The following is a 26251-nucleotide window of genomic DNA, read 5'->3' as shown; positions in this document are numbered from 1 at the left end:
CACCACCTCTCCGAAGCGGAGGAACTGTATCAATTACAAAGTATTTCAATTGGGCAGGGTTCTTATTGTGAGCTTCATCAAAGTGCCTTGCTACTTGGTACGCGGTGTCGCCGTTGGTAATGGCTCTCAAGTGCTGGAGTGTCCTTTTGTGTACTGGCATCTTAGTGCTACCCACATATCGTCTAGCGCACGGACACTCCAGTCCATACACCGCGTACTCCGTTTTGCTAGTCAACTTAGATTGGATACGGACAGGTTTATCATTAAAGGGTGTCAAGTACTCGCTTTTGTTAATCCCATTCTTGCAAGCTTTACAAACCGAACACTTGAAAAACCCCATACTACCAGACAGCCAAGTGCTTGCCACCCTGACTTCTGGACTACTGGAAACCAAGCAATCTTTCATAGGCCTAGCCTTTTTGTAGGTAATACTTGGAGGATTGGGTAAATGTTTACCCAATACCGGATCATTTGCAATGAGGGACCAGTTCTTCCGTACAATTCTACGAATCTCCAGATGTTGGTTACTGTATGTAAGGATCAACCTACTCTCAATATGTGTAGTGCTGGGCAACTGCTCAAGCATGGTTCTAGGCTGTTGTCTGTCTACTGTGTTGGCTCTACACATTGCTTTGTTCAAGATTTCGGATTGATATCCCCTCCTCAAAAATCTTGCCCTACATTCATTTTGTGCTAATATGCAGTCCAAATCTGAACTGCAGATCCTTCTGATACGCAGCATCTCACCATAAGGGATGCTGCGTATCAGATGTGCAGGGTGGTGGCTAGGTGCATGAAGCACGGCATTGCCAGCTGTAGGTTTTCTGAAAAGTCTGGTTTCCAGTTTGTTATTGTGAAGTACATTTCCACATCCAAAAAATAGATAGATTTCTCACTAATTTGACTAGTGAACCCCAAATTCAAAGTGTTTTTGTTCAGATCCTCACCGAATTGTAATGCATCAATCTTTGACCCTTTCCAGATTATCAGGAGATCGTTGATATATCGTAACCATTTTACGACCTGATTTGACATTATTGACGGGAAGGATGGCATGAGGACCTGTTCCTCCCAGTACCCCATGTGGAGACAGGCGTAACTGGGAGAAAAACAGGTCCCCATTGCCACACCCCTCATTTGGCTAAAAACCTGATTGGAAAAGAGAATTTTTTTTATATATATATATATTTTTTATTTTTTTCAAACCATTCCTCGCTATGGGGCAGAATTGTGTGAGCTGATTATGATTTAGTTTATTCAGAGTATTCAACCATTAGGGTAAAATTGTTGCAATAAGTCTACGTTTTGTGCATTATGCTTTTTTTTCACTATGAAAGCATTAATTATGAGACCCAAATATTTTAACTTAATTTGCTATTGATTATCATTTGATTTGCATTATAATTGAACATTAGAGTGTGTACATTAACTCTGGCACAATAAATTACTGAATCAGCATTGATAAACTAAGCATTACTGGTTATTTTAAACCACTACAAAATGGTGGCTTCGGTTAGTCTCATTTACAAGGCAACAATGTAGTCCTTCTTTTGTATTTGTATTTTGTGCACTATATCATGTGACACTAGTGACCAAGGAACTTCGTGTTCCGAAACGCGTAGGGCAGTGTTTGCCACGGCCTTGTGAATTCATTAAAGCACGCTTGAACTAAAACTGGGGCTCGGCGCAATCTTTTGGAAAAAGAAAGGATTGAATGGTTCATATATATATATATATATATATATATATATATATATATATATATATATATATATATATATACAAATGAAAGAGCTCCTGCTGGAAATCCTTCGCCTTCACCTGGGGTGGCTCGATGCCGGCGGAGCAGCCGGTAATAATATTCACACAGAACAGCGTTCCAAAACGAGCTCTCGGATAATGAATAACGACAGGTCACCGTGTGACCTGTCGTTATTCATTACCCGAGAGCTCGTTTTGGAACGCCGATCTGTGTGAATATATATATACATATATATATATATATATATATATATATATATATATATATATATATATATACACACTCACATACACACTTGAAGATGAAGGATCACAAGAAAACAACAGTCAGCCAGGGCAAACATCTGGATCCCAAAGGATACAATGAGTTACAAAGAAATACAATATCCAAGAAAGAAGTGACTCAAACTAATAACTCACACACATACACACACAAACAACAAATCAGGAGCAATCATAACCAGTTATGCTTATGTAAAATTATTACTGGTTTGTTTACGTGCTATATTTTTTCAGAATTTGTTTATTTTTCAATATGAATTATTTATTTATGTACTTGATATCCAGCATTCTATTTTTAGTATAAATACATAAAGGGATTTTTTAAATGTATTATGATCTACTTCCTTATCACACAATTTAACTGGTCATAAAAAATATTTGTTCAAATTCCATTTGCTTATGTTTTGGATTCAGGTTTTGCTTCGTTTTCAGCTAGGGAGGTGTGTTCGTTGCTATACCTCCAGCTGTACATCACCCCTTAGTCATGGAAAACTCTAACAAACTTCAGACTAACCTGAATAGGCGAAGGCGGTGCTGGAGGCACAGCAAGCTCATGCACACACAGCACCGTGCTTTCCTCCTCTCACTCCTATCATCCTCAGTGCAGTGAACAGGTTGAAAGAGCAGCTTGTAGCAAACTTAGCTTTGAGAACTGTTCGCAGAAGGAAATGTCACTATGCTACTGTGATACTTCACACTGATAACACATTTATCCTCTTATTACACGGCACTCATTTCAGTGACTTGGAACGTGCTGCTCTGCTTGAACACGGTGCAGCGTATGAAATGGCAGAGTAGAAACCGTCATAGAGATTCCCTCTTGGCAGGAGTTCCAGTGACCGAATCTGTGTAGGCAGGTCCCCCGCAGTGATAGATCTGCACTGTACACTGGCGCACTGACAGAGATATGCAGTGGGATGTCTGCACCAGTGACAGATACCCTGTAGGCTGGAGCACATCAACGTTAGAGGCGCACTGTAGCCGCATGCCAAAGTAGAAACAGAGACTCTGCAGACAGTAACCTCAGCAGTGACAGATCTGCACTGTACAGAGGTGCATCGACAGACATATGCCGTGGGCTTTCTGCACCAGTGACAGAGATACCCAGTAGGCTGGAGCACACACATAACAGAGGTGCACTGTAGGCGCATGCCAGAGTAGGAACAGAGACTCTGCAGACAGTAACCTCAGCAGTGACAGTTCTACACTGTATAGAGGTGCATTGACAGACATGTGCCGAAGTTTGTTTGCACCAGTGACAGAGATATACTGCAACCTGATGTAATGAAAGAGATGCACTGTGCACTGGTGCATCAGTAGTAACAACAGTGTACTGCGAAGTGAAGCTCGAAAGTGACAGATCCACTGGAAGCAGGTGTAGTGACCGAGATACACTGTAGGCTGGAGCACATCAACGACAGGTACACTGTAGACAGGAGTTCAGCAGTGCCAGTGATTCACTGTAGGCACAGGCCAGAGTAGAAACAGAGATACACTGCAGACTGTAACCTCAGCAGTGACAGAGATTGGGTGTAGTCTGGAGCGCAGACATAACAGAGATTCACTGTGGACACGTGTCGGGCACTGACTGAAAGACACTGCTGAAGGAGCTCAGCAGCGGCAGATACACCCTACGCAGGTGCAGTGGCAGAGATGCACTGCAGGGAGGAGCTCAGTGCTAAGAGATACATTGTATACCGGTGCAACCGCAGTGATACCTTGTAGACTGGAGCTCAGCAGTGACAGACACACAGGAGACGCCTCAGTCCCAGCAGTGGACAAGGTGCACCGTAGACCGGTGCTCAGTGGTAAAACAGATACATTGCATCTATGTACAGTGACAAGGATACATTGTAGGCGGGAGCTCAGCAGTGACAGACATACATTCTACACACATGCAGTGACAATGATATACTGTAGACAGGAGCTCTATGGTGACAGACATATATTCTACACACATGCAGTGACAATGATATACTGTAGACAGGAGCCCTATGGTGACAGACATACATTCTATGACACTATGGCACTATGAGTGCCATTTTGAAGTTGTTACCGTGGAGAGGAGTCTAGCCGGTGGCAGTGGCTGACTCTATCCGCTGACGCTTGTGCACACAGCATGCACTGTGAGCGCTGATTCACTAGCGTTTTTAAACTTAGCGACTTCTGCTAATTTTATTTTTGATCAGTGTACTGTTGTGTTTAAACTTTGAAACTGTGCCTTACCTGTTGGCTGACATCACTTGTTTGGGTACCTTTGACTGTCTACTCCCGCCCCGTTCCGCCGCGCCCATCTTGGACGTTTGTTGCGGAGGGTGGAGGAGGAGCCCAACACTTCCGGGCTCAGGGCTGCAACATCCGCGCTCTAGTCGCCCCTACCCCTCCCATAAATGTGTAGAGGACCGCGGCCGCGCAGCGGACGCGTGCAGCGGGCGCGCCGGAAGCGAGCCGAAGTCGAGCCAAAGTCCAGCCCGTCTGCGCCCGTCCGCGGACGGACGGGGCGCGGGGCGACGACTCCTGGCCACTCGACACTTCACAGTATACGGTATGACAGACAGGCGCTACTAGATCTCCGTCCTGGAGTCACCTTACCCTGTTCTCACACCATGGAGGCGCTGCTTTTGCATTGCTGCCCTTCATGCTCTTTCACGCCTAACAAGCCACCCATTAGGACAGGCTCTTTAATACGGACTAAGGCGGGCTTGATTAACTGCCGCTCTCTGGGCAAACACAGCATACAAATTCATCAACTATTGGAGGACGATGGCTTTGATGTGATGTTTTTCACGGAGACTTGGCTTGGGGAACTTTCCGATCCGGACATTATTGAAGCCTTGCCTACTGGCTACTCCTTAACCAGACTTGATAGGAAGGATGGCAGGGGTGGTGGAATTGCTATTGCCACTAAAACTCCCTTGCAGTGCTCCCTATCGCCTCTGATCATTGATCACTGTGAAGCTGGATTCTTTACCATCCTAGTAGACCCTCAATTTTCCTTCTCTGGCATTCTTGTGTACAGACCTCCCGGGAGACTGTTTGATTTTACATCCAGCCTACTAGAAAACACTGCTCACCTCGCTATTAGGAAGAACAATTTTTTGGTGCTAGGCGACATGAACGCTCATTTTGATGACCCCCTCGACTCCGGAGCTAAGGACATTAGGTCTGCTCTCCAGTCTCTGCAGCTAGATCTCATAAATTTTGATCCCACTCACAGACTAGGTCACCTTCTTGACCCCATTTTTGGGAACGCTTCCAGAGTACACGCTCTTTCTCCTATTCCGGTACCCTGGTCAGATCACTCCATTGTTCCTTTCTACCTGCTGAGGTCTGAGCCCGACTCGAAAAAAAATGACACGGATCTCCGGTACCAGCGCCGGAAATGGAAAAATTTCTCTCAGGACACGTTCAATAAATTGATTGGAATAGGAGACTCTCTTGAAAGCACTGACTGTGAAACAGCCTACAGTCAGTTGCAGGACAGAATTTTAAGGGCCCTAGATAAAACCGCTCCTATTCGCAACCTTAAAAATTTTATTAACCCCAGAAAATCCACTCCCTGGTACACTGCTGAACTACAAGCAAGCAAATCTGTGTGCAAAAAACTAGAACGCGATTGGCGTACTAACTTTTGCCCAGTTATTAAACTTCAATATAAACAAGCGCAAAAGGAATACTATAAAAAAGTTCGTACTTCTAAAGCCATGCACTACAAGACGCGCATTGGGGAGGCAGAGAACTCCTCTAAAGAGCTTTTTAAAATTTTTAAAGAAATTTCTGTGCTCAATAATGATAATGCGCTTTGCGACAACTCAGTGGAAACTTGCAATAAGATTGCTCGCTACTTTTCAGTTAAAATCACCAACATCTATACCAGTTTCTCTGACAAGCTGCCATCCGGCCGTGATTTTATAGAAACCGCTGTTGCTAATTCCACTGAGTCTTGCCTTCAATACTTCTCGGTTCCTACTCCCGATACGCTTATAAATATCTGCAAGAGCGTCAAATCGGGTTCCCCTCGGGACCCTGCTCCCCCTAAAGTACTCAGAGAGAGCTTACAGGTACTAGAACCCTATTTTAGGCATATAGTTCAATTATCCTTATCCTCTGCGCACTTACCGATTGATTGGAAGAAGGCAATTGTATTGCCTATCAAAAAGAAGCCTAATGTTAGTCAGGATACCTTGGAAAATCTGAGACCAATCTCTCTATTACCCTATCTTGCTAAAGTGACCGAAAAAATTGCTAACAAACAGCTTATGGCTCACTTTGAAGCTAACAAATCCTTGCATAGCTCTCAGTCTGGTTTTCGGACCAATTACTCCACCGAGACAGCTCTCCTGAGAGCTACTGAAACGCTTCGGGCAGGAGCTGATGAGGGTCACACGATGGCACTCATAATGCTGGACCTCAGTGCTGCGTTTGACACTGTAGCTCATTCCATCTTGCTACAGTGTCTAAACCAGGCTGGGGTCACAAAGGCGGCATTGGGATGGCTTAAATCCTTTCTAACAGACCGAAGCTTCCAGGTTCAGAGAGGCAACTCCCTCTCAGACAGCATTGCCCTAGAACAGGGGGTGCCTCAGGGCTCTGCCCTGAGCCCCACCCTGTTCAACCTTTATATGGCCCCGCTGGCGGAGGTGGTTCAATCGTACGGCATAGAATTAGTATCTTATGCCGACGATACCCAACTCCTCATCTCCCTATCCCAGACACCCTCCTTGGCTGCTGCTAATTTTAAAACGTGCATGCAGGAGCTTGCAGGCTGGATGAACCAACACTGCCTCAAGCTCAATGGTTCGAAAACAGAGGTGCTTGTGATTGGGGGTAACTCGGCCAGCTGGACCCTGGACTGGTGGCCGTCGTGTCTGGGTCCTATGCCCTCTCCGTGCAAGGAAGCAAAGAACCTGGGTGTATGGGTGGATCCCAGACTCTCTTATGACAGCCACGTCCAGAAGCTAGCAGGAAAGTGCTTTGGTGTATTGAAGACCTTAAATCGCACCCTGGACCTCCTTCCTTTAGAGGCCAGACGTACGATGACCCAAGCCTTAGTCACCTCCCGTATTGATTACGGTAATGTTCTACTCTTAGGAACCACTGAGAAGAACATTAAAAAACTGCAGGTTCTCCAGAACACGGCGGCTCGTCTGGTCCTTAGGCTTCCCAGAAGAGCGGCCTCCAAGCCTACATTAGTGGCTCTTCATTGGCTCCCTATAAAAAAGAGGATCTTGTTTAAAGCACTCCTTATATGCTACAGGATTACCTCTCAGGTAGCCCCTGAATATCTGAAGGATCTTGCCATCCCCTATATGCCCAACAGAGTACTACGGTCCAAGGGTACCGGGCTTCTGTGTGCCCCCCGGATAAACAAAGCCAGAATGGGAGGGCGCTCCTTTCGTGCGCTGGCGGCCAAGAATTGGAACCTTCTTCCTCTGCATATCAGATTGGCTGAGACAGAGACCTCATTTAGGAGACTTTTAAAAACTCACCTGTTCACCCTTTAGGTCGCTCACTTTTTCCGGTTTTCTCTCTCCAAAGCGCGGGGACACGCCGAGATGGCGTCACCAGGCGCTTTACAAAATCCTTTATTATTATTATTACACACATGCAGTGACAATGATATACTGTAGACAGGAGCGCTATGGTGACAGACATATATTCAGTTGCGCTAAGGTACCCCCAGTTTCTTTGAGGCCTAAGAGGAGGGGGAAAGAAAAAAAATACATATAGAACAACCTCTTATCAAGCCAATCTGATTTGTCAAATGGTAGGACTCTAATCATAGTATTTGCTGTACAGCATAGATACGAAGAAAATAACTTTCATTTAGATTGTGTTTATTTATCAAAAATATTTTTGTATATTTCGTTTTTTATATTTTCACACTTTTTTTGTAAGAAATTCTATTGACAAGCACATTACGTGAAACACATTCACATTCTAATTCCAAAAGAGAGTGAGAGACCTTCCTTGGCTTTTCTAAGCATGAATTTATATTTTGGTAACCCCCAAAAGAAAAGAAAAATGTATCATTACATCATTCATTCATTCTCACCTTTCATTCCTCTCATACATACCAACTATCACACTACACGGACAAATTCACAAAAAGACCACATCTGAGCAAAGGTCCTACTGCACTAATTCTGTTTGTTTCATAACAGTACATTCCATAGTTTGAACACAAACACAAGTCCATCACTTTGATTTTGAATAATCGTTTTCCTGGCTTGATTCTTAGGTGGAGCTCACAGATGTGTATCGCTGGCCTACGCACGTTTTGGTGAAAACAGGTTGTTATCACCTTCTGCAGGGCCAAAAAAACATATTCCATCTTCAAAATTGTCTGGGGGTTTCAATATGTCTTGTAAAGAACAGAAGGCGTTTTTTGGTCTTCCAGAGTATAGAAATGTCCACACAGATATTTGGAGACGCAGTCTTGAATAGCTTAATTCTTCTATATGATATAAAAGACTGGGGAGCCCGAATTAAGAAGATTTCAACCAAATCTGATTATCCAGATAATTAAAGTTGTGGTAGCTCCAACTGCAAACTAATTCCAAAAACAAGATATAATGATGTTTCAAAGTCCTTTAAAGATATACATCTTTGCCTATTTAGAGACTGCTGAGATTTTTGTTCATAAGTAGCCCATCCGAGTCTATGGCTTCCATTCACGTCTGTTACCGTCCGGGTCAACTCTGCCAGCTGTCATAGTTGCTTATAGGTATCTGACTGTTGTATCTCTAACATTAATATGAAGCAAGGAGTTGGTTTAAGAGAAGTTTATTGAATTTCAAGTGCAAGGGTAAACCCACGAAGTCAGAAGCACTCTGGTGAAGCTGTTGTCCGGTGGATTCATCAAGCAGGAATCCCGACGGGACAACAGCTGCACTATGGAGACAGAACATACCATCGATAGGCATTCCAATTCCAAGCGATAGTTAAAGGGATACAACACTGACCCACCACATGTACACATGTCCTGGCCCCTTTAACACATTACTGTTTGTAAGTGCACAGAACTAGCTCACTGGCGATCTGAGCACTATTTGAAACAGTACCAATAGCACAATACATCGAAGCCATGTAATGCTGATAATCTGAGTACCAATACATTGAAATTACAAGAAAACATTAGCCACCAAGAGTTCCTTGATGCTCATCTCAAGAAGCAATACAAATATTAATGTATTATTTCATTCTAGTTCTTGATGTTACATACAAGTGTGATAAGACATTTATTCAAACTTGACTTAAAGAAAGAATTTACCGTTGGGCTACGTTAGAGAAGTCGCCATCCACAAAGGTGAAAAACTGGCACAACGGATCTTCTTTGCACAACTGTTGACATTGTTGGTCCGAGTCGACCTTGACCACCGCACGGTCATTTCCTAGAAAGTCCAATCCTTTAAAAATGTGGTCACTGCATCCTGCAAGAGAAGAGATGACAGCTGATGGAAAGTCCACACACTTACATTCCTAGAGAAGCATTCAAATGGAGTTCCTCATAGAGTTTCCTTGACAAGCTGAATTGAGATGACCCCTCTGTTACCCTCAGTGATGCTTGTGGGACCCTTTACAAGAGCAGTGGATTGTACCAATGTACATATACTTTAAAGAAAGGTTCAACACTGGACCTTTCGAGTCTGACTAGGAAGGCAAAATCAATCTCTCTGCTACATTAGTATCCACCGGTCAGCTATACGAATTACAGATCCTGACGGCACTTAGACAAATAGTGTTACATGTTTGTTTTTCTATTCAGCATTTAAGTTTCCGGCAAATTAGAAATTTGGATTTAACATGTGGCATGAAGAAGGCAACTTGTACATGTGGTTGCTATTAGAGACATGTTCTAGTAGTGCAACTGCCAGACTGTGATCGCGGGCCATGGGGCAAGCATGGGCTACTGGGTCTCAACCTTGTGGGTTGTGATTGTTTGCCTCTGTGGTCCGGCAGTCCTGCCAACTATGACTCTGCAAACAGGACCAAGTAAAACCCCTTCAGAAGTGGACTTCCAGTGAGGTCCCAGACTTCTCAGGGTGATATTGTGGGTTGCTCGAGCTCTGAACTCAAACACCCATTATTATATTAAATGATGGTCCAACCAACTGCTTATGGACGCCAATTCACTAAAATTTCAGGGGTAACGGAAATGAAATCACACACATTTGACATAAATACAACATCAAAGTAAGCAATCTCATCTGACATATGGCCCTTAATCTACACTTGACCTTAACCAGGCTGAGATAACAATAATTGGCATAGCGGAAGTTCCAAAATAAAAGATTAATATAACACAGCACAAATATCTATTTTAGATACACCTATATTAGTGTGCTGATCTTTGAAGGTGTTATGGAGTAGTACAATACTGGAACTAAATTGTAGCATATGAGCCAAGCAAGTGGGTCAGATCTCTTCTAGGAGTACTGGGGGGGAAGGATGGTATCCCCCCCCCCAAGAAAATGTTGAAAAAAACTGAATAAAATTGTGCACTTTTTTCTACGTTCACATAAATTTGCTGACACTATGGATTATGGATTATAAAAGGGCACTGATGGACCAGGCCCCCTCAGCAGGGTCACTCGCAAACTTTTTGCCTACTTACCTTCAATTTCTGCTTTGTTGACCTTAGGACTGTGCTCTTTACCACTTCAAGCCAGAGCTAAAGTGCTTGCGCTCACTCCCCTAACCATGGTTTGATTGTCATGTACCAAATTGGCATATTTAATTTACTAATAAATCCCTTGTAGTATGGATTACCCTATACCCAGGGCCTGTAAATTAAATGCACCAGTGGGCCTGCAGCACTTACTGTGCCACCCACTTAATTAGTACCTTATTACATTTTCCAGGCCTGTCATTGCAGTCTGAATGCAGTGTCACATTGCTATGTCGACTTGGCATTTAAACATCATTGACAAGACTTAAAGTCCAGTTATATGACATGTGTCGTTCAGAATGTAGGGCCTAGGTAGTTCATACGACAGGGTTTTAGGTAAATAAAAGTTTGGACATGTATTTTTAAGGTTTACATGTCCTGGTAGTGAAAAACACCTCAAATGTATTTTTCACTACTGGGAGACTTACCCCCTCCCATAGGAAAATATTTGGTATTCCTAATTACATTTAATAAGCTGTAATTCCTACCTGAGGAGAGGTAGATATGTCATGTTTGGTACCTATGAAATTGTAATGATCAACCCTCTGAAATTACTCCCTTTATCCGAGCAAAAACAGAATATATTAACCCATACTAAATGTATCCACCACCCCTGGAGTGAGGATGGAAGTGGAGGTATCCATTTCAACAACAAACACAATTGTCTGCAGCTCCAAATACACAGTAGGCCATGACCCCAAAGTATTATCTTAATGCCATAGTGACAATTGTATGTTTTGTTTTAAGTCTTACAAATTATCAGGTTACACCCTTGGTATTACCATATTTTTGGTACACACCTGAAAGCCAAGTATTAGTATCAGGCAGGAAGGGGTTTAGTTCTCCTGGATAGGTCACACACAATTTACTACCTTTGCTATTTACCTCTATTTCCTTTCAATTCCACACCTGATCAATTTTGCTCCTAATCTATACTCCTTTTACGGTCCTACTGGGTCAAAAGGTTTTCTAGGTAGGTCGCCATACTCACAATCAATTGTAAAATTGATGATGCGTGTTCTTTTCTTTTTTCGAGAGGGAGGTGAAATGTGCATGTTAGTCATACTTGTATGTTCAGGGTGAGCAATACACAATTACACAATTTTGATCAATGTTTTAGGCATATTATTCTACTCTGCACAATCAAATGTGCTCATTATATTTACAGAGGCATGATCTTGCTTACTACTCCTAGCTAAAATACAATCTGTGAATGATTAATGAAGCCAAGAAATGTTTTGCCAAAGTTCCAGAACCAGACATTTTTCAAGCAAATTTAACTACAAACTAATCAACACAATTGTCTGGAAGTTTGAAACTAATTCATGTTCTCTATTAATTTAGGAAGAAAGAATCTAGAGCATCTGCACTGAATCCAATTTGGCTTTTTAGTCTCTGGAACTGAGAGCAAAAGGTCCCTGCTATTTGTGATCATTAGTGTTTCACTTTTTCAGAAACATTTGCTTGCAGCCGATTTTCACCAAATGCCTTTCTCTCTCAGCGGCAGCTCCTCTGCTAAAGTGACAGAGCATCGGCCCACTGCCCTGTGAGCAGGTCAAAAAGGAAAAATAAAATGATAATAACAATGTGTTATCACTTTATTTTTCCGTGGCTACGCTGGTTAGGGGTGGAGCGTGCCGAACCACGGCACTCAGACCAATTGCAATGCTGCTGTAACAGCATGTGATTAGCTAGGGGAGCCTGGGAGCATGTGGGCTTCCTGCTCCTGCAGTCGACGGAAGAGCAGAAGAGGACCGAGAGGCGGCATCTGGCCTACAAGTAAGAGATTAAAAAAATATATATGTATAAATAATATTTCCCTCCCCCCACCCTGCCCGAACTCGCCCCCCCTACCGCCGTTAAGTAGCAGCCAACACTGCCCTCTTTAGGTTCCTTAAGCCACCTTTAATTTTGGGATTCTGGAGGGTATAATTGTAACCAGAAATTGATGGGCTAATTTATAAAGGTAAACTTTCACTTTTGTGTAAGTTTACGATTGTTTGCTATTCACAAAGGGATTTACGAGAAATATCTCTACAAGTGGGGAGTCTCTTCACATTAAAAGACTTTTCTATTTATGTGCGGAGACTCTGCACTCGTAAGGAGCCTTCTCATAAATCCCCATTTGGATTGCAAATAATCGTAAACTTACACAAAAGTGTACGTTTTCCATTGTGAATCAGGCCCAATGAGACCATTATGTATCAAACAAAGGATCAAAATGTTAACTGTTTTGTCTGGTGTTTTTTTAAGATACTAGGTCACTATATGTGTATTCTTTATTTGGCAATACATAAATTATGAGGTGGATCCATTTGAGAGTCATGGATTCAAGACAGTTAAAAGTTAGCTAGAATCCATGTACATAAACCATGCAATGCATGGGCTCAACTCAAATTAGTAGTCAGAAATACACAAAAGTGGTGAAAGAAAGAAAGGCAGATTACCAACATTTCACATAATGACCATATTTGCCTCAAAACGGTTCTCCTAAAACTGTAGCTCCTGATTTATAGTGTTAGCCTTGAGGTGCATCTGCTGACAAATAAACATTGCACTGAGAAACCAGGCTTTATCATCAATTAACCTGGCCGATTGCCTTGCCATACAATTTGATGTTTCAACCCCATGGCACTTACTCACAGACACCCCAAATGTGAAGACTGTTTTAGAACCCACCCTAAACATAAACCCTGCAGGAGAATATATTTAACTTACTTCTTTTAATACCAAAGCTTCTTAGCGAGAAGCCTGAAACGACGTTGTTTAACCGAACGAATGAAGGAGTCATCGTGGCAGAATTCTTCAGATAGCAAAAAAACCTATTGGAAAACAGAACAACCAATCACAAATTAAATATTGAAATCTGCCCTATCATGGGCTACAGGCATAATGTGCATTTGTTCACAGTTTAACCATCTGAGCCATCTGAAAAGACCCAGTTGCTGCTCCTTTGATGAACTCAGAAAACCCACAGAAGAACCTGCAGAGCATTTAAAAGGGAAGTGGACATTCGCAAAGCCTCCATGGGGTGTTCTTGAGTATAAAACGTCCACTCCACTCCTAATTAAATTGTGACTGCTCTGACTAGATCCTCCTGTTGCTTCCTCTTCTCTCAGGTTTCTGTCTCCAATACCAACTCCTCTCTCAACTCTGTTATGAAATAGGTTGAGAGGTCTGGATTTCAGCACCTTTTGAAGTATGGGGACCTAGAAGAGGCTGCCCCGTGTGTCAAATTCTTCCTTTTCTCCAATTGAACAGATTTCAGTCACCGAGGTATCAAAGGTAGCTCCTATGTGCATGCACTTTTGAGGTTGCCAGAATAAATCATGTTTTTAATATGCCATTTATGACTCATGTTTTGATGGCCCCATAGAAGACCCGGAATAGACTGCAAGCCCATGGACAATGCACAAGCAAATATTAGACACTTAAGCTGCATGCCTTAAAACCAATTATGAACATGGTCTATATGGGCAGTTCACAGCTGCAGGAATGAAGAGAAACAAGAATTTTAACAATAAAGTTTGTTAATGCATATCTGAAGTTGATGCTTCAACAATGAAACTGCAAACTGAGTGGCATTTTGCCTTGCATAGCTTCAGTGTTTCTATAAGTTAATGCAGGTTAACTGTAAGCCATGTCAGGCTGGGTGTGATAACAGATTGTTCCAGCGGGAGGAGTTCTATTGGTGAAAGTTGAAAATCATTAGTATTGGATGTTTTTTTGGCATGGATAGATGTTCACTATTTACACACCGGAATGACTGACTACTTTTTGGTCTCTCCCTCCTCTGAGAGTGTCTTTATGATCTCTTTCTTCTTTTCTTGCAGGCGTTCTTCTCGTCTCTTGCGAGCCTCCATAGTCTTTGACCTGCAAACTTCAGCTTGGTTAGACAGGAGGTGCATGCAGGCTTTGGCTGCCTTCAGTTTGTGAATGTGCTACATTAGATGCAATTGTTTTTGAACACATTACCCTTGACTTTCAGGTAAAGGCTGTGGTACAAGTGTCGGTCAATCTTCTGGGACTCACGGTACCTTCAGGGAAGAAAGCTTCGGATTCTTACTCATCATCCATGAGAGCTTCTTCTAGCATACGTACAGTGGCAGTACTCTCTCTTACTAATGCCCATGTGCCTTCTCTTACTGCGAACAAGCATGTTCCTTCTGCAGCGGGCACAGGAGTGAACAAATCCAGGCTTGTGGATAATGAGACCATAATTCATCAGCTTTCTGATTTGCTGGTTAGTTTGTATTGCCAATCGTATTTGTTTCATTATGATTCAGCCATACTTTTTCTTGCCACAGTGCAAAATGCTGGAGGCAAGCTTCTGCTGAAGCCAAAGAATACTCATGGCAACAGCCCGGCCGAAGAATGAAAATTGAGAATCGGCTGAGGTAGCATCTATGTTCGTGGTGATATGTCTGTGGTGACGTGCCTTGTATATCTGGCGAACGTGTAAAGAAACCTACATACAAGTCTACAGAGTCAGCTGCAGCCTGTGCTACCTGCAACAGAGCTCAGCTTGGATTACAGAGAGCCAGATTGACCATGTATCCCATTAATCATCCCACTGGGAGCTGCAGGCTTTGGAGGCCGGCTATTGAAGGCCATGGCCATTGCCTGCACATGTGTGACTTTCTCCAGCTTTCTGAGGTGAAATGAAGCAGACACAGCAAGAAAGAGAGAAAGAATAGATGAAAAGAGGGAGGTAATGGGGAGGAAGGTGCAGGCTTCGTTTGAACATATTTTCCTGGGCTGCTTTTGATTTTGTATTTCCGCCTTGACTCCAGAGAGGAGTTTTAATTGACTATGACCAAATTAGAACATGTTCTTAAAAGAGTAACAGACTTTTGCATTTGGATTGCTTTGAGACTTTTTCTATCACCCAAAAAATACCCCACGAATAAGAAGGGGGAAACATCACGCTCAGGCAAATCTCAAAAGAATTGGTTTCTAAGGGACAGGATCACCAATACTATGAAAAGATGAGCAAGAATAATGCATGGGGGTAATTAAGGATGAAAAGCTTAGAAACGTGCTGTGCTGAAACATAGCTTACATGGGTAGTAGATTTGCAGGTTTCATCTAAATCTATCCACAAGGTCAAAAGTTAAAAGCATTACTACATAGTGGTGATCATCACTGTATAATATATATAGACAGAGACAGACAGACAGACAAATAATGTTTTACTTTCTGTTGTCAGCAGTCCATTCTTCTGTGAAAAATGTGAAGTACTGGCAGCGAGGATGGTTGCTGCAGATGAGCTGGCAGTTCTCAGCATCAGGAGCCAGAACCCGGTCAAGGTCATTGCCAGGAAAATCAACATTGGGAATGAGAAATTCAGGACATGCGGCATCACCTGAGTAGGGAGGGAAGGAGAAGAAAATAATGAATTTTAATCAAACACTACCTTCCATTTCACCAAGATAAAATTGCTTCGGTGAGTGACAATTCGTTGGAAGTGGACAGCCTGACCTGCCTTTACTCCACTCACCTGTAGTGTAAGGCTTGAGGTATTGACTCTCGGAAAAGGGCCCTTGACCGACTCCAGTGAGTGTCTGCAGTCAGTCCCAAATATAATCTAAACTAAATTCTGGATATACTTTGACAACATACAAACCAACCAAATCCGTGAGAGGAACATCCATTCGCACTAATTAAAATTAATTTAAACAGAATTTATTTTGACTAGTTTTGCAGTTTTATTGAACTGAAACGTGTGGTGAATTGGCAGGGTGGTAGAAAGGTTTGTGAGTTCTGGTCAGTGTCCACCTCAGCATCAGGTGACTTAAGGCAAGTAGAAGACATGAAAGCTAGCAGAGGGTGACAGGAGGGAAGGTAGATTGAGACGAGAGGGCAGGCAAGGCGACATGTGGGGAGGTGGAATGAGACATGAGAGAAGACAGAGGAAGGCATCAGAGAAAGAGGAATGAAACATAAGTAGGCAGAGGAAAGCACAACTGTGGCAGAGGAAACATGAGGGTAGGCATAGGGAGATATGGGAGATATGAAGGAAGCTGTGAGGAGAGGTGAGGGCACGCACACTAAGACACGGGGAAAGGATATATAAATGAAGGCAGAAGGAGGAAAGAAGCACAGCAGAGGCAGGCATGTGAGACGGCTGATGGCAGCACAGGATGAAGACAAGAGGGCAAGCAGTGCAAGACATGATGAAGAGATGGCAGAGGAAGACCAGAAAATCAAATCAGCATGAGTAGTGCTAGCAAGCAGAGGAACGGAGTGATGGCAGAGACAGCGGGAGCTGTAGAGAGGGGAGATAATGAAAGAGCAAGCAGAGGGAAAGACTTTGAGTCAACAGCACAACTGAGGGCAAATAAGACTGTGAAAGCATGCACAGAAACAAAGAGGAGTTTTAGAAAAGGGTCAGCGGGTTAGGCAGATGTAGAAACAGTAATGGTAGATACAGGGGGTAAGACAGTGGGGGCAGACAGGAAGGTGTTTAAAAAGCAAGTGGTGGTTGAAAGCAGAGAGATCAGGTAGATGAATAAATATGGTACTATTAGTCTATATTTGAAGTCATTAATGTAATTCTTAAATCTCCTACGGGAGATGCCTCCAAGCCAAGACAGATCTCATCCAGGTCATCCTATTTGAGTTTTTTCCACCACCCATGAATCTGTAGGTGGCCTACTACTACAGGCGCAAATCATGTCTGTTCCATGATACCCACAGTACATACACCTACCTTATTTCTTACAGTACTCTTTCCATCTGCCTCACTGTAGCTGCTTTTTGGTCACTATTTGTCCTTCCCAGACAACAAACTTTAAAACCCAACCAAATGGTCATCCATCCTCCTTCCTCAACCTCTTGTTCCTGCCAGCATCCACCAAAGAAACCACTCTTTTCTATGGTCACCGCACCCTGTTATCCTGTACTGCGAGACCTCCACTGCTATTGCTTAAGAGGGAGATTTTGCAGCCAGGAACCAGAGAGACTGTAAAATAGCACAGAAGTGGGTTCTAAAGTGAGGTCAATAAAGTAATTGATGAAGAGTGTTTGTGTGCACATGAAATGAGTCACAATTGCTGTGGTTGTGCGACTGGCCTTGCTAGGGGGTCAAGTAGGATAGCCATAAATCGAACTGCATCCATGGCCAGTGCTCACCTCACTTCCAACTGAGCCTGGCAGTGGAATTACACATTGCTTTCAACGTTTTTAATGACCCTTTAGCTGGAGTTGAAGTCAACATTGTCCATGGGCAGGCAGGGGGTCTTTGGGATCTGTCGGCCAGAAAACAAGAGCACAGGCGTGATTGGTGGACCGTCTGGTCCGAAAAGAGAAGAACGTTTTGAGTCGCGTCTTGTGACTGTGGGGTTGGGGAAGTATGCAATGGAGCCATCAAGAGAGGACTGATTTGTCATTAGGATGAGATGGGATATCAGATAGAGCTTTAAATGTCTGAATTTACTGTTTAGTGCATCTTGCAGTTTCAAACATGATGTGGCAGAGGATGAGAAAAAGAAATTCAATTCATACCATGAAGCAAATGTACTGTGTGACCATAAACATCACACTGGCTAACCCAGGAATATTTCTTGCATTGATTTCTACACACTCATTTCATAGAAGCAACCCGACTATTGTCCAATACTTACAAGTGCTGTCATCGCAGTTCCTTGGGCTGAACCCAGACACAACATTGCCAAGGATATTAATGACTGGTGGAGATGGCAGCTTTGTAGCGAATTTCTGGAAGCAAAGCTTACTGGAATTGAAAGGCAGAGTATCCTCATTAAAGTTACTGCTTTATTGATATCACAGAGCTTTTTCATAAATATACATAATGATATTGATTCCAGAACTCTCATTATATACACAGCCTTGCTGATACTACAGAGGTTTTTAATTAAATATGTGTCCTTCTTAGTAGGCTGTACTATACTGCAATGCATATCATAAGCATGAAACACTGCTCTCGCTTTAATAAAAACAAATGACCTTTCTCCAGGAAAAGCTATCTTTGCTAAGCTCAATGACCCAAGCCTCCCTCACAGCCATTAACTCCATGCCCGCTCTTCATCCTTTTGCAACTGAAACTCCTACAGAGGGAGGGACACAGAGAAGGTATCAGAGTAGCAGTGTTTATCACTAAGGGCCCTTCGTCACCAGAGAAGCAGCTCATATGGGCATAGAGGAGTGGTAGGATCCTGAAGTAGGTGGAATGACCATGGGCAACTGCCTTGGCTTTGCGATTCTGATTTGGTACATCTTTAGAAAAGACTCAAACAAAATCCACTGCTTATGTGACTTAGGATCGGCGGGGTGTGTGCAAAATCATACAACTTAATAGAATTGCTACATTTTTGTGGAAATTACACAAATGGAGCAAAATTTCATTTGGCTGGTTACATGCATGACATTTTCAAATGAGGACATAACTCGATGAAAGAAGACATGATAGAATGTCAGGACAATAGTGTGAGCTAAAAATTTCACTTGGTGAGACATTTTCTAATCAATTCAGTCTCCCATAAAGAAACAATTTCACAACATTGCATAATGCAAACATTTACAAATTTCCCAAGCTTTATTTTTAGCTCAGATAAATTTGGCAGTAGTCTTGGGTAGTTTGTTTCCAAACAAACTAACTGCACAAGACTCCCAATGACCATTGTCATTACTGCTCAAATTAGATGTTGATTTTGCTCAGGGATCGTTTGATTTGAATTCTATCAAGAATGTGTGCCCATTATCATACGCTTTTATATGTTTTGTCTCAACTTGTAATAATAAGAGAACAAATTATAAATACCCGTCCTTTACCTTTTATCCTGAAGAAGGCTTCCTATTGATCTACGTACATGAGCCAAAATGCTATTGATGCCTAATACATAAAACGTCTGTACATAAATGTATTATGATACAATAAATGCAAAAATTTCCCATCATAGATTAAGAGTTAGTTCACACTAAGTGACTGGAAGATCATCTAAGTGTAGGACTTGAATATGCAGCAGTCTCTTAGCATTTGCTCAATCATATCTAAAATTATGTGTTATATAATGATGGTTAAGCATCATTCCATGTTTTAATCCTTTTTGTTTGCATGGCTCATATTTTATTATACAAGATGTTTATGATGAAATAGAACATTATGAAATAGCCTTCATCTACAAGATTATAAAATTCTCATGAACAATTGATGATCTATCTTTGTTGATTTAGGGCCTAATTTAAAGTTTGTTCTACATGGAACTCCATGGTAAACATGACAAAATACCTGGTCCTGCAAGCCCTGGGTTCACCTGCCTCACTTTGCAGCAGCCAGACCTGTGGTTTTCAGTCGACAAAGCATCCGTTGGGCTGTCAGTGGAAGGCATTACATTGCAAATCCTATTTCGAGTGGGTGATGTAATGTCTTTATTCTGTCTGTCACAAACAGGAAAAACCTGTAGCCCAAAAAGTTGTCTCTCTCCCCAGCACAGATCCACTGTAATGCTTGGTGGATCGGATATGTACGGGACCCTAACTATGGCTTGTTAGCATAACAGAATTTAGAGTTCAGAATTCTACAACCAGAGACATCCATTTGCTGGAATCAATAAAAGCAGGTATATTTGTTTGAAAAGAAAACCCCAATCTACACCAGCGATCTACAGACAACATGTATTAGAATGCCCTGTCAATAAGAGCTGTTTCTCTCTATAGGTTGAGGATTCCTGATGGGCTAAAAAAAGCTCTCCAAATGTTCATGGGTATACATTTGTGATTGTATATATGGTTTTGGTATTGTGGAGCCCCTTTCTCTATTTGGTACCGCTGTACCTGTGACAAATCTTCTGAAGTTCATATGTGAACAGATGTTAGACTGAATTATAGCCTGTCAAATTGTTCTACAAAACATATTGTTCCACAATAATACCATGCCACCGTGTACCTACCGCAGTTCGGGAGCTGGATTATACTGCTCTGTAACATAGGTGAAGAACTGACAGTCAGGGGAGTTGGTGCATGAATCTTGGCACTCAGTGGGGTTTTCTTGGATGACAGCCCTAATATCGCTGCCAAAGAAGTCAACATCTTGGTAGGTTTTCGTGAAACAACCTTAAAGTAAGCAGAACAAAGTATATCATACAAAGAGGTCACCTAATGTTTAATATTACTTAAAAAGTGGATTACACTGGAACTGGCGGATGTACGACATTACAACGCATGCTTTTACCACGCATGCTTTTACATCGCGGTTTTTACAACGCATACCATTACAACGCATAGCGCTTTGGGGTGCTGGATAGTGAATAGTTTAATTTACTATTCCAACTCCAGTCCCCGTGGACACTAGGGAAGGTTATTGGATAGTAAATTAACCTATTCCCTATCCTAGAGCGCCCCCCAGCGCAATGCGTTGTAATGATATGCGTTGTAAAAGCTGCGATGTAAAAGCATTGCGTGGTAAAAGTTGCGTTGTAAGTGATGTTTCCCGGAACTGGCACATAGAATATTTTCTATTTATTATGGATTCTTGTAGTCAGTTCCTTAACCAAGGTATACCCAATAAAATAACCTGACTCTCTCAAAGCAAGCAATGCCATGGTAACGCAAGTGACCAAATACATCCTTTGACCCATAGACAATGATAGGAGTACCAGACAGCACGGTACCATCAATGATATCTCTGCAACATAAAACTTGACTTGTATGAAGCAGACGTCATAAAAAAATTGAAGCAGCCCTGGTCCTGCATCCTTTGGCAGGTTCTTATGATCCAATATGGCTACCCTGAAGTATTACACTCCACACTCAGCTCATCATTGGTCTAAGGAAACAGAACTACTTTACCATTTAAGGAAAATTATACTTTCTCTACAATCCAGAAAGATTTTTAAGATCTACAGAACCATTTCCAACCCAGTAATCGTCAACATGTTATTCAACCTGGTAACAACATTTCCCATTTCCAACTCAAAAATGCAACAAACAAAGCTGTGTAAGTGCTTGTTATTCACCAAAAATAGTGACTTTATTTATTCTATGTAGGCACATTGTATGCAATGTGAATATCATGCATGACGTAGGTTAGGGCATTTGTGGAATTTCACTTCCTTCAATAAAGAGTTTCAGATCCATACACAAATTTGTTTATTTCAAACGCTATTAAGAACTCTTTTCTACAATCCCTATGGCATATGTGATTGGATCTACTGGATTTCAAGATACGCAAAGGAAATACATTACACTTGCTTGTGAACACCCACAAACGTATGGTTTAGTGAATGTGACTCTATTCTGAATGCATCCCTATGGGATCGTTGACAGACTATCAGAAACAGAAATATCATGTGGACTTAACTTGTCAAAAATATCAAGTACCAAAATATACAGAAGGTACGGGCAAATACTTATGTATAGATTGACTGTCCTTAACCCGAAATCCATGTACCTTGAAGATAAATTTATCGTCCTGGGGCATATCTGTGGAGTTATATATAATATATAATACAACTTTGTTGAGCTGTAGAGACTTGCCTTCACAATATTGGCATACTCTATATTCTTGACATGATCTTTTGGTCCATGATATTTCTGTTTCTGATATTCTGTCTAAATACCTTTCTTCGTTCACTCCTCTAAACGTAATCGAAGTTCAGAACTAAGTGTATGTAGAGTAAGAATGAGCTTATACACTATAAAGTAGTTATTAAACGTATGCGAAATCATTCATCATGTTTCTACAGAATACTGCATAAAGTATTTGTTTGCTACTAATGACCTTTCCAGTTGCAAGTCTGTCAGAAGAAAAATGGGGATCTAGCCAACAATGAATAATGTTTACATTTACATATAGTTTCTGCAGACATTTATATATAAATGTATTTTTATGGGTTCCTAAGGCACACATATCGGTACTGCCTGAAGGTCCCTCTGTGAAAGGGTGTTAGACCTGTCAGCTTTAATGTGGTCTTCTCCTAAACTTTTTGCTTGCTTGCCTCCAATTTTTCTGGATTTTTGCTTGTGTTGGCCTTAGGGCTCTGTGCCCTCTGCCACTGCTATATAAGTGCTTAAGTGCTTGTGCTCACTCCCCTCAACATGGTTTGATTGACATATACCAGTTTGTCATGTTTAATTTACTTGTAAGGCCTTGTGGAGTGATATCCTCTAAAATAGAACATTGGAATGTTGGGTGCTTCACTGAAGACAACGGAGTGCTCCATGCTTTTACGGGGCGTTAAAGGCCCGCAAAGCAACATTCCAATGTTGTTTTCAAAGGCCTCTCGGAGCCTGGGGAAATTTATTTATTTTCAAATTCTGTTTACTACTAATATAACAGACAAGGAAGATCAAATAAACTGAGGACCCATGTCTTCTACAAAGAGAATCACCAAGCAAGGCTATTATCCACTTTACATAATAGGACATTGTGACAAGAAGCCTATAAAATGAGATCAATCCCTTCACATATTTCACTGAAATAGTCCCATAGAGCTGCATCAGTGTGGAATGGGAGAGATCGTATTATCCCCCCTATCCCCAGTTATCTTAGGAGAATGCACATGTTGGCCAGGAATTAAAAACATTATAAAGAGGCCCAGGGTATTGTAGTCGGTAAACATCCTTTACAAAGCAACTTTTACCACGCAGTGTCTTTACGACGCAACTTTTACAACGCATTGCGCTGGGGGCGCTCTAGGATAGGGAATAGGTTTAATGTACTATCCAACACCTGCCCTACTATCCACGGGGACTGGAGTTGGAATAGTAAATTAAACTATTCACTATCCAGCGCCCAAAAGCACTATGCGTTGTAAAGGCATGCGTTGTAAAACTTGCGATGTAAAGGTAGGCATTGTAAAAGTATGCGTTGTAACGTCATACATCCATTGTAGTCAATATAAAAGAGTCCACTTGTTGAGAGATCGGTGAAAACATTAGTATCTGGCCATGTGGGACAATTCAATATAAACGTATAGGTCTCTGGACGCGGGGCCTTTTAGACTATAAAGGCGGCAGGGAATTTTCAGCAATGTGGTATATATATATAACTTAGAGAAGAAAAGAAAAAGAGACAACAAAAAAGGAGTAAGGAGGGGGTGCGCTGAATGGGTTCAACTTCCATGGGAGTATCAAAGTTATTGGGGGGGGGGAAGGGTTCCCTCCGGTGAGTCCGGTTTCCGGCCCCTAGCGTATGGTTCAAGGGAGTCTTCAAACAACTGTAAAGCACGTAGGCGGGCTGGGACCAGTCTGGAGTGTCTTGTCGTAGTAAAATAGTGCCAAATACGAGTGAATTTGGCATCTGTGTGGTTAATGTGGGCAGTAAGTAATTCAAGGGCTTGAAAGTTCCACAAATAGAGTAACCAAGTGACAATGGGGGGAGGGTGTGGCTTCTTCCAATATAAAGCAATGGACTACCTAGCCGCCCCCAGCAAATTTAAACTCAAGCACCGGTCCATGTGTGTCATCGCATTCAGTGTTAAAGGCTTAATGCCAAGCAGGGTAACTAATGGCGTAGAGGGGATAGGACACCTCACTACCTCCTTGATGTGACTGATGACCTCCTTCCAGAACATTGTGAGGTTCGGGCATGACCACCATATGTGGATAAAGTCCCCACTGTCACCCTGACACCTCCAACAGGTCGGGTAAAACTTGGAAACATTTGATGTAAGTGGGTCGTAGTGCAATACCATCTTGTCATCAGCTTATACGCTGACTCCCGCTGCAGCGTACTCATATACCTTTGGGATATCCCGCCATAGTCGGTCCCAACCCTCAGGCGGTATGTCCTCTGCCAGATCAGAAGCCCACGGTGTCTGATAGCCATGAAGTATGGGGTTCTGGGAACGCTGCAAGACGGAATATGTATGAGAAATCAAACCCTTTGAGCCCTCGAATTCGCGTTTCAGGGATTCAAAAGCAGTGAGCTGTTTAGTGGCCCCTTGGAGGAAAGTCTGAGAGTAAAGCCAATGATGCAGCTGATAGTATTGTAGCTGTGCCCTGTCCGTTAGATGAAAAGCCTGTTTGCATTGATCAAATGCAAGGAAATTGCTGCCCTGAAAAAGGTCCTCAATGACTCGACATTCACCATCAGTCCATGCAAGGACTGCCTGTGGCTGCATGGCAGGAGGAAACACAGGATTATCGTCTCTAGGCGTGTTGGGAGAGGGTAAGGTATTCAGACCTCGGGGTATTGCTAGCTTGTCCCAGATCTCTAGGACTGTCTTTGTGGGGTAGCTATGTATGCACTGCGAGGGCGAGCCCTGCGTGAAAGCCAGACCAAGTACCTTAGGGATGGTCTAAATGGAGCCAGTGTTTTTCGCTCTCGCAAACCACCCATTCCGATATATAGATGGCAAGCCCAATAGTATTCTAAAAGATTAGGGCACGCCAGTCCTCCCCGGTCCAACTGCAGCAATGAAATCCTGTTAGAGAAGCGTGGTTGGGAGTTCCCCCATATAAATTTAGTGAAATCTTGTTGCAGAGCCAGGATATCAGGCCGTGGTATAGCAGTAGGAAGGAACTGAAAGATATAGGATTTTGGGAAGCAAAGACATTTCGGTGGTATTAATGCGAACAAGACCCTTCCATCTATGTAATTCCTCCTGGATAGCATGTCTATATCTGGGCCAGTTGGTCGAAGTCCATGTCGAAAGCATAAGAGTAAGATCTAGCCCCAGGTACCTAATCGATTTGTCGGTCCATTGTATGGGAATCAGGGCCCTCAGGCCCTGGACCTCCTCAGTCGATAGGGTATGGTTAAGGGCATGGGACTTGGTGAGATTAATCCGGTATCCCGTAGCCCAAGGGAATTTAAACTTCTCGAACACCGAGAGGCCTTTGCTTTATTTGTTGGAACATTCTGCCCTCTAGTGGCAGAATGTATAGCGGTATAGCCCACTACAGAGTGCTATAAGGCTATATTAACCGCATGCGCGCTAGCGGTTTTCCCGCTGCGATTTAAAAAAACCCGCGTTACGTGACGAGCTCAGCTCGTCATCCGCGTAGCGCAGGTTACGCCCATTACGAGCTGAGCTCGTCATCCGCCCCGAAGGGGTTAAATACTACCATTGGGCATGCCGAACTTATTGTGCCACCCACTTAAATATCCCTTTAAACAGTTCTCACCTGCCGCCATTGCAGCCTAAATGCAGTACCACACTGCCATGTTGACGTAACATTTTTAACCCCCGTGCCAAGTCTTAAAGTCGCCTTTTATTACATACGTCAGTCCTAAGGTAAGCCCAGGTCTCACATATGGTAAGGTGCTGTGTAGCTAAAAGGTTAGACATGTACTTTTAAAGTTTACATTTCCAGGTAGTGTAAATCTTCCAAATTCGTTTTTCACTACTTTGTGGCTTACCCCTCCCATAAGATAATATAGGGGATTCCTTATTACATTTAGTAAGCTGTAATTCTTAATTGAGAGGTAGATATGTAATGTTGGGTACATATGGAATTGAAATGATAAACCCTCTTTAATAGTAAAGTCGGATCTCATTATTATTTTGAAAAATGCCACTTTTAGAAAGTTGACATTTTCCTGCACTTAGACCTTTGTGTCTGCAGCCTGTC

General features: G+C 42.5%; 1 protein-coding gene and 1 pseudogene across 1 annotated transcript in view; both read right to left on the bottom strand.

Moving 5' to 3' along the window:
* LOC144823910 (coagulation factor XI-like) overlaps positions 1–26251 on the bottom strand; it is a 73476-nt gene that overhangs the window by 7600 nt on the left and 39625 nt on the right. Inside the window, exons 5-9 of the mRNA XM_078682817.1 lie at positions 20626–20788; positions 18340–18449; positions 15911–16079; positions 13433–13536; positions 9317–9476 (exon numbers count right to left, since the gene is read on the bottom strand). Coding sequence (XP_078538943.1) covers positions 9317–9476; positions 13433–13536; positions 15911–16079; positions 18340–18449; positions 20626–20788 — 706 coding nt within the window. The remainder of the gene's footprint in view (positions 1–9316; positions 9477–13432; positions 13537–15910; positions 16080–18339; positions 18450–20625; positions 20789–26251) is intronic.
* LOC144823930 (large ribosomal subunit protein eL19 pseudogene) lies at positions 13594–15899 on the bottom strand (annotated as a pseudogene).

The sequence above is a fragment of the Lissotriton helveticus genome, chromosome 1_1 (assembly GCF_964261635.1).
Source record: "Lissotriton helveticus chromosome 1_1, aLisHel1.1, whole genome shotgun sequence".
Lineage (NCBI taxonomy): Eukaryota > Metazoa > Chordata > Amphibia > Caudata > Salamandridae > Lissotriton > Lissotriton helveticus.
Note: the sequence above shows the minus strand (reverse complement) of the source record. Positions and strands in the feature narration are given on the sequence as shown.